Source organism: Cryptomeria japonica, chromosome 4 (assembly GCF_030272615.1).
Source record: "Cryptomeria japonica chromosome 4, Sugi_1.0, whole genome shotgun sequence".
Taxonomy (NCBI): Eukaryota; Viridiplantae; Streptophyta; class Pinopsida; order Cupressales; family Cupressaceae; genus Cryptomeria; species Cryptomeria japonica.
The window spans coordinates 28299440-28309736 of NC_081408.1; the positions used below are offsets into that span (position 1 = coordinate 28299440).

At 30.1% G+C, this 10297-nt stretch overlaps 1 protein-coding gene across 1 annotated transcript; it reads left to right on the forward strand.

Moving 5' to 3' along the window:
• Window positions 1–4365: 4365 nt before the first annotated feature.
• LOC131874725 (caffeic acid 3-O-methyltransferase 1-like) lies at window positions 4366–6181 on the forward strand. The gene is made up of 3 exons (XM_059218619.1): window positions 4366–5071; window positions 5425–5489; window positions 5702–6181. The coding sequence occupies exons 1-3, from the start codon at window positions 4372–4374 to the stop codon at window positions 5990–5992; spliced, it is 1056 nt and encodes a 351-aa protein (XP_059074602.1). The 5' UTR covers window positions 4366–4371; the 3' UTR covers window positions 5993–6181.
• Window positions 6182–10297: the final 4116 nt, after the last annotated feature.

Consider the following 10297-nt stretch of genomic DNA (forward strand, 5'->3'; position numbering starts at 1 on the left):
ATCAACCGATTCGCTGCGGGGCTAACTTCTAGTGCGGTCCACACTACACTTGTTGGGAAGTCAGCCTTTGTGGTCTCCCTTCAGACATAGGTCTCTATGGCCACCTAAAGCAAGATTGACAATTCCCTTGTTGTAGTGTCTTCTCCATTGTAGAGCTCTGTTTGCGCGTCGTCGGCCTTTGGGTTAATCTCACCAACTGGTAGGCCCATCATGTCCATGCACCATCCACTCCTTCCTTTCCTGAGTTTGTCTAGGCAACGACGCCAAATGTTTGCCACATCCAGGTAAACTATTAAATTGAGAAAGTAAATGCACAAAACATAATAGAAATATATTAAAGAACCAGTTTCTGTATAAATTCAACAGTCCATGTACATCAAGTTCTTATAACATTACACCCAGATACGACTATCATGATGCCACTACGAAGGGAAAGTATGCAATATATAATACCCGAAGGGGTGCGACCAACCGTCACGTCCAACTACCCTTCGGGATGACTAACTGACTGTAGTAACTCATAATTACCAGCAACAAGATAACATAATATGACAACATGACATTATGCTTATTCCCAACAACACACTTCCCCTAGATAAGATGTAAAATTACTAACAATTTTGATTATAGCTTAAAATAGATAAATTAATTTTTTTAATAAATAAATTTTAGTTACCTTTTTAATAGACCTAAAAATGTAATAGCACATAATTCAAAAAAATACTGCTATAGAGGAAGAGCACCAAAAGCTGTTATAGTTCCAATAACTGAACACTCCTTACACACCCAACCCCCCAATTACTAACTTTAAAGAAACTAAAAGAAAATAATTCAAATCTTATTAATAAATTTCTAATGTACCAATAGCTAACCATTTTTTATCATTTTTGGACCATGATTCATCCATTTGTGCGCCTTTCTTGGTACCCACAGTGTACAACTATTGGGGCATTTTTGCATAAGTATTGACAATTTCAAGTGCATGTAATTGGTGCATCTTTAAGTGGGTATCGGGCGACACTTTGAAATATATACTTTTTGACCCTTACATGCGCAACAAATCCCACGACATGAGTTGTTACTACTGAGAAGCCAAAACAATAACTATAAGAAGCTAAGTCACATATGAAGACAATTAATAAAAAATTCCAAATGCATAATTTGTCAAATTTCCTCCAAATTTTGTCCCTCTTTAACAATAGAAGAGTTGAATACAACAAAAAGTAGGAGTATGTGTGTAATTTATGTCTATTCATTGATTAGCAAAGGATGCTAGTACGTTAATGGCTACTTTGAATGTATCACACAAAGGACAAGTGAAACATACCACTTCAATGCATGAAAAACTTAATAGCTAGATATACTAATGACTAGTTTGAATGTCACAAGGAAAAGAGAACCATATTGAGTTCAATGGCTAGTTTTTACAACGCGTGAACAAAATACTTTTGACAATTGGGTGCTCGTAAACGTCATTACAAACAGGTGCGGTTAAAATGGGGTTATAAAATTTGTGTTATTGATTTTTTTGAAAATTTTTGAAAAATCAAAATCATAGCTGATTCTACTACTTACAATCAACTATGTGTAATTAGAAGAGTTGACAGTAGCGAAAGATGGGAGTATATGTGTAATTTATGTCTATTCTTTAATTACCGAAGGATGAGAATACACGCAAGCTGTATAATCTTCTTTGGAATCGAAGTCTAGGATTGTGATGGCTACTTTGAATATATCATGCAGAGGACAAGTTTAAATATATGACTACATCAATGGCTAGTTTGAATATGGCGAAACAGACCACCTTCATATTGAATAAATTGACGACACTTGTTTGTACATCAGACATATATGCCTTCCTCTGTCAAGTTTAAAGAATAGCTATTAATTGTGGGTGCGGTTATTGATAAGGAAAAAGGAACCAGAAGACATTAATGATATTTGTATAATATTTTTTTAAAGAATAGACATTAGTGATTCATTTGTAGAATATTTTCTTTCTAGGAATTATGCACATCAGACATATATGCCTTCCTCTCTCAAGTTTATAGAATAGACATTCATTGAGATACAAAAGATGCATTTATATTCTAGAAACTAAAAATTTAAGGCTTATAATTATATTTGAGGTGCACAAAATGCCATATTTTATTCATTTATGGAGTGGCTAAAATATTACATAGTTTGAAATAACACATTTTTTTGCTTGAAATGAAGGCTATTGTGACTTAATTTGGGGTTTGATATTTCAGTGCTAAAAGGTAAAAGAAAAACATGAGCAGTATAGTCTTATGTTGTATCCACATGACTTTATAGAACACAAATGGTTGGCAGTTAGCATGGATGTTAGTTTAGGTTTTCCTACAAATTGTCATAAACACAACACTATCCTAGTTCTAGTAGACAAGCTAGCTAAAGTTGTCCATTTTATGGCTAGGAATGTTAATGAGTAAGATATTATTTGAGAATATAAATTGGTCGAAGAAGTGGTAAGGTTATGCGATATTATAGATATGATTACCTATGATTGGGATAAATTATTTACATCATGATTTTAGATCATATGAATGGTCGCCTTTGTAACCAAATTAAATTTTAGTTATGCTTACAATCTAGATAATTATGTATAAATTAAAAGGTCAACTAGGTGTTTGAGGATATGATGTTATAGACCAATCATCAAGGTGGAAATATTATCTCCATTTAGTTGAATTTGTATAAAATTTATCTAGATTTGAAGTTTTATATGACAAAAAATATAAAATACCATTTGGCTAGAATAGTTTGTAAAAATGTACTTCTATTTCACTTGAAGCAATTTAAAAATACCATAAAAAATTAGGGTAATAAGATAAGGATGAAAGAGGCTTCAAAGAGGCAAAAGAACCAAGAAAATTTGAAACGATTGCCTGAAAGCCACTCACAGGAGGAAATTGAACAAACATGATGATTTCTATCATCTAAAAATTTTTGTCCATATCAAATAAACTTTTAAAAAAATTAATTTTTTAAAAAAATTTTTAAATATATAATTAACTAGCTAGACATTAAACTTATTATTAGATATGTTAAAAAAAAAATTAAATAAAAAATATAATTAAAGGTATAATTTTGTTATCTTATATTAAAAATATATTTAACACTTATATTATATTAAAAATTAAGAAAATATAGCATATAATAATAAATTAAAAAACATGATATTACTTATCTATATATTTTTTTTAATTTAAATAACAAGTGTTAGGTACTCCCAATAATTGTAGTAGAAGTAATAAATTTAATAAAACAAGTATATTGTAGTAGAAGTAACAAGTATATTGTAGTAGAAGTAATAAATATACTAAAATAAGTATTGAATTCCATAATTTATTGAATTAGTCTAATAAGAGTTGAGAACTTCAATTTCACATGCATATCAAATTTGTTGTCATGAAAATTAGTTATATTATAAAAAAAAAAAATTAGTTCAAAAGTATTTGATTCATAGATAATTTTTAATACATTTCAAATCTAAAACTAAACACTTGTTGTAAATATTAATTCATTATTCTAAATTAAATTTATAATAGTTATAATTTAATTGATTTCTCTATAATTTATGTCAAAGTTTTTTTTTATTTCTGTAAAATTCTTAAAAATGAAAAATGAAATAAAAATCGTTAAATTTTACATCCATTAATTTAATTTAAATAATATTATGAATTTCACAAATAATAATTTAATATAAGTCTTAAATTAAATAGAAAATAAAACTACTTTAAAATTTAATTTATGATTTTTAAAAATAATATAAAAAATTATAATAATAAAATAATTGTAATTGATTTTAAAAATTACTAATATATTACAATTAATTTTTAACGTAAAGTTAACAATCTAAAAATAAAAAATACATTATTTTTTCGAAAATCAAGCCTAGTGGGCAAAAAGGGAATAAAAAGTTGTTTAATTTCTATACATTATTGATACAAGGACACCCATCCAAATCTGAAAAGACTCCTAAACAAAGGCAGAAAACTAAGACACTCATTAACATTTTGCATGACCAGACAATAAAAAGGAACGATACGCTGAACCTCTGAAATTTTCAAAAAGGGTAGGACAACCACATCACCTTCATATTGACTTCAATTGCTAGTTTTCACAACACATGCAAAAGACACACAATTCAAACCACGTGGGTACCCGTAAACGTCATCGCGAACGACATTGTGTTGAACACTTTTCAATATCTAAGAATAACCAACGTTTCACGCCTCCTTTAGTCTCTGGAATATCAACGATTTTTCTATAAATTGAAACTTGTTTGTAATAGATCACACACATTTCCCTTCCTCTGTCAAGTTTAGATAGATCAATCAGACAAAAATGGCTTCCTTAGAGTCTTCCATGGAGGCACATCTCCAGCTCTATGAAATATTTCTTACAGCAGCCAAGCCCATGGCCCTTCAAGCAGCTGTCTTGCTTAACATTCCTGACATTATTGGTAGTGAAAACCAGCTCTCCATGGAGGAAATTGCTTCCCATATTTCTGCTTCCACAAACAAACCTGTCCACATAGACTACCTTTCTAGAATCATGAGGCTTCTGGCTTCCATTGGAGTCTTTACTGAAGAGAACACAGTGGATAACAGAGGCATTCCTCAATTAAAATATGGCCCAACTGGCCTCTCTAAATTGCTGGCAAATAATGAGGCGCAACAATCTTGTGCGCCCACTCTATTGTTCTTGAATCAAAATATTATGGCACAAGCTTATCAGTTTCTTCATGATACTGTCATAGATGGCAGCCAAGCATTCACCAAGGCCAATGGCATGAACCTTTTCGAGTACAATAGCAAGAATCCTGAGGCAAATAGAATATTCAATGAGGCCATGACTGCTCAGACAAGTTCTGTAATGGCTTCTGTGTTGAAGGCGTATGGTGGTTTCAAGAGCTTCAAGAGTGTGGTCGATGTTGGAGGAGGAGCAGGTTCTGCGATATCTACAATTGTTAATGAATATCCCCATATTCATGGCATCAATTTCGACCTTCCTCATGTTGTAAGGACTGCTGCTCCCGCAAAAGGTCTGTAACCATCTCCATCTCTAAACCTTATATAGAGAAGAGGTTGCTGATCAAGAGTTTCCAGATTAGATTTTTACAGTTTATTATAATTATTATTTAGTTTTTAAATTCTATGAGGCAACAACGTTTCAGATCACATTCATGATAAAAGAAAAAAATATAATGTAATCAGTTAATAATCTGCATGTCAATTAATTTCTATTTCTATTTTTAGATTGCTTTCTTTATAATCTAAATGCAGATTTTAGATTGTGCTCTAAGAGAACGTTCATTATTACTCTGTTAAATGTTAAATCAAGTTTATGAGGAGTAAAAATATAGTGTGAGTTTTTCATATAGATTTAAAATTTCAGGAGTACAGCATGTGGAGGGTAATATGTTTGAGAAAATTCCATCAGCAGATGCAGTATTCATGAAGGTACAGTTGTATTTTTTAAATATTATATTTTATTTAAATGGAAATTTACTTTTTTCATGAAGGTACAGTTGTATTTTTTAAATATTATATTTTATTTAAATGGAAATTTACTTTTTTCATGAAGGTACAGTTGTATTTTTTAAATATTATATTTTATTTAAATGGAAATTTACTTTTCAAACAATAAGTTTTTGGAATTCTTTTGTTTACAGAGGATATTGCATGATTGGGATGATGAACATTGTTTGAAAATTTTAAAGAATAGCTATGACGCTATACCAGAAGATGGGAAGATATTAATTGTGGATGCGGTCATTGATAAAGAAAAAGGAACCAAAAGACAAGTGGGACTAATGTCTGATTTATTAATGATGGCTGGTTGCATTGGTGGAAAGGAGAGAACAGAGGAGGAATTTAAGGACTTGTTTCATAAAGCAGGGTTTAAGAGTTATAGTATCATTGAAATACCTTTCTATCATGCACTTATAGAAGTTTCTAAATAGTAAGTAAGAAGAAGTGCATAACAAGTACATGCTAAATAATAATAAATGGTAATATCCATATAGCAAAGCTCTAAACCATATGTGGTCCATTCCATTGGACAAGACTGGAATATTTTAATATTTTATTTACATAAATTAAGTTATTGTGATCTTTAATCAAGAAATTGTGAAATTTTCATTTTGTGAATTTGATTTATTGGTAGAATATTTTTAGAGCTAGAGTAATATTTCATTAAGCATTTGAGTTGTGTGTTTTAAACATGAAGAATGTGAGTGTGAGTGAGTGAATACATGTTTAAATAAAATAAGATTTATATAAGGATTTGGATTTTGTGTTTTAAATATGATGTGTGTGTTTTAATTATCATATGGATCAATTATTTAATTTCCATTATGTTTTGCGCTAGTTCTGATGAGAGTGTTATAAATGTAGTAATTCTTTAAGAAATAGTATATTCCTACATGAATTTAGTTGATGGTGTTACCATTTCCTAATTCTATTATCATCCTATATATTATAACAAGTTTTGTTTTGAGTTAGAAATAAACTTATTTGAATCGTGTATTTTATTTGCATAATTTTTTAAATTGTATCTCTATGATTTTCCTTTTTATAAGAGTGATCTTAATGTAATAAGCCATTAAGAAGTGGTAAATTCTTGCATGAATTTGATTAATCCAATGTCTATATCCTAATTTAATTATAGTTCCTTATTGGAATTGGGTTTGTTTCAAATGATATAGTAATTTTTATTTGTATCATTTATTTTATAAACATGATTTTAGAAATTATATATCTTTACGATTTTCCTTTATGTTTTGGATTAGTATTGATGAGTGTTCTAAATGTAATAAATCATTAAAAAGTGATATATTCTTGCATGATTTTGGCTAATGGTATTATTTTATCCTAATTCTATTATTATTATAATCTATTAAATGTTTCGTTAATGAATATGAATCATGTAGATGTGATGTGATTCATTTGTATAGATGTAGATCAAAATATTAATCTTCTAAAAAATAAATACAAAACCATACCTTGTCATTTGTTGTGTATGACACAGTCCTCTGATAGAGAAGTCATTAGCCTATTTTGCCTATGTAGCCTCCGTGTTTCTAAACTATATTAGAGTACTGTCTTTATTGCTCTTGTGTAGAGGAATTGATCAAATCATGTTTCTTGGTTTGGTGGTATTTTGGTATGAAAATATCGTTTACAAATGCATCTATTTTTCAGGGTAAGCTGTAGATTTTTCAATCGTGGATTTCTTTGTTTAGTCATTTCAAGGCTACTAACGATGATCTTGGCGGAATGTTGAGGGTGTGTATATGCAGGTACTTAGGCTGGATGATGTTTGGGTCTATGTTCAAGGAGCTTCATTCACACTATTTCTAAGTCTCCCAAATTGTGCTACATTGTCTTTTTGCTTCCTTTAGCGCTTCTGGCAGTTGCATGCAATTTTTTCCTTTACCCTGTATTATACTGCTGGGGTATGAAGTATGTAATGAGGTGGATGTTTTGTTTTGGGTTTGGATATTTGGGTATCCGCTGAAATGCAACGGTTGCTTATGTATTATTTTTTCTTTTTCTGATTTTTCAGTAAGATCTGGGCTAGGTCAGAGGTTTTATTTCCTCCATTCTTTCCTATGGGTGCCTGCACCGAATGGAGGTGTAATCTTTTTAGTTTAATAAATTATATATCGGCTTCGACCCTTTACTAAAAAATAAAAAACACCATACCTTGTTGACATTTTTACTAGTCATCATGATTGAAATTGATATGTTTTTTATGATTCAACTCTGATATGCTATTATATTTTTAAATAATTATTATCTATTCATTTGAAAATTATGTACTCAAACAAACTACAAGTTATTGAAGAGAATTAAATAAAATTTATCATAGAACTTTATTATATAATTACATCACCACACATCAACATTGAATCAACACAACTAGTTGTCTAAGAAAATATCGATTCTCACAATTATGTTCATAAACAAAATTATTTCTTACCATCATTTGAGACCATAATGTATGGAGGAAAATTCATGTAGTTTATGAGATCAATTTCTTGAGTTATAGATTAGTTATAAAAATCAATTAAAACCTTTAGTCATAGAGATTAGGTTTATTCGTGTCAGTGAACTAAGAAGGAATACATGTTAATTGTGTAGGCTTTGAAATATTAATATATATCAAGATTAAAATTTCAACATCTTCACAAATCAATTTGTGACATCTATTGTAATATATTTCTATTATCGAATTTCAAACTAAGTAGAACACACATAAAATATATAATGATGTAATACTTATATTAGTTGATATCCTCTTGTAGTATAGATGATTCCAAGACTAGCTACAATGACCCATTTCATATCATAGTCAATCCACTTGATCAAGCAACAAAATGGGCCAACATGCCCTGCATTTAAGGTCTTCATTAATAGCTATTATCATTAAGGCCAATGCTAATGCTACCATCAATAGTCTCCCACAATACTTATGTTGGCCTTAGTTCAACACTCTAACAAATATGCTTTTCACACATAATGATACAATGATAATGCATAAGTTTGAGATGTCACTTAATTACTATGAGATAGATTATATTCAAAGGATCCATAAAGTTATGCTCACTATATTCTATGGTTTCTTCACTAAAAGTAGACTCCTCAAAGTGTGCTTCAATTTCTATTCCTGTAGGGTTTTAACCAAGAATAGTGGAAATTTTGGCCATTGTATTGAGCTTAGATAATCTAATAGACCTTCTATCTCTAGAGGAATTAGTAATTTAATACTTGGCACACTCGCCATCTAAAATCTCTATAGTAGGGGAAAGTTGGGATGAGCCAACCAAGATTTTCTCAGAGGATCTTTTCACAACTTTTCCCTTAGCAAAAGTAGTCTTTTTTAGAAATCCATGTAGTGTTGAGAGATTTTTTGCATTTGTATAGCATAGTTTTTTAGATGATATCAATAAAAATAAATGGGGTGTCACATCCTAAGCTTAATTTTGTTTTATTTTTAAAAACAAAGTGCATTTCTCAAGGGAATAGCTCTAGAAGGAGAGAAAGCATCATCCTTGAAAATAGTTTTTCATTTGGAACCACAAGGATTGGAAGGATTAGGATCTTGGCTTTCGGGCCTTTACGATTTTCCTTTATGTTTTGGACTGGTCTTGATCAATGTTCTCAATGTAATAAATCATTAAACAGTGATATATTCTTGCATGATTCTGGTTGATGGTATTATTTTATCCTAATTCTATTATTATTATAATATATTAAATGCTTCGTTAATGAATTTTAATCATGCAGAAGTGATGTGATTCATTTGTATATATGTAAATCAAAATATTAATCATTAAAAAGTTAAATACAAAACCATACCTTGTCAACATTTTTACTACTCATTATGATTGAAATGGACATGTTTTTTATGAGTTCTATGATATGTTGTTATATTGAATAATTATTATTTATTAATTTGAAAATGATGTACTCAGACAAACTAGAAGTTATTGAAGAGAATTAAATTAAATTTATCATAGAACATTATTATATAATTACATCACCACACATCAACATTGAATCAATTCAACTAGTTGTCTAAGAAAAGCATGATTCTCTATAATTTTGGGAGATTGTGGTTGACGATGTGGTGAATGTTGTTAAAGAGTTCTTTGGTTGAAGATGCCTCCTCAAAGAGATAAATGCTACATTCCTATTCCTCATCCCTAAGTGCCCTTGAGTTGCATACTTTGAAGCTTTTATGTCTATCAGTCTCTATAATTCCTTCTATAAAATTTATTTCTAAGGTTTTGACCTCAAGACTATTGAACATTTTCCCCTCCTTGATCTCTCCTTAGAATATTGGATTTGTTCTTGGTACACAGATCCTAGATTCAATTATACTGTTCATGAAAATGTTCATTCTCTCATGGAATCTAAGGTTGAGGGTTTTCTTCTCAAGTTAGACATTTTGAAAGCTTATGATCATGTTGAATGGGATTTTTTATTCAAAATTATGAGGGTGTTTGGCTTTAGCAATAGATTCCTTTATCTTATTGGTCAACTCATTTCTTTAGCTTCCCTAGCCATCATTGTCAACAGGTCTGCTTCACATTTCTTTAAGTCTTCTAGAGGGCTTCGATAGGGAGACCCCATTTCTCCTATTATTTTTACCATTATGGATAAATGTCTTGGAAGGAACTTGAAAATGATGGTTGAGAAAGGGTCCCTTATAGGTTTGAGCCTTCATCTAGTAATCTGGTTTGTTCTCACCAATAGTTTGT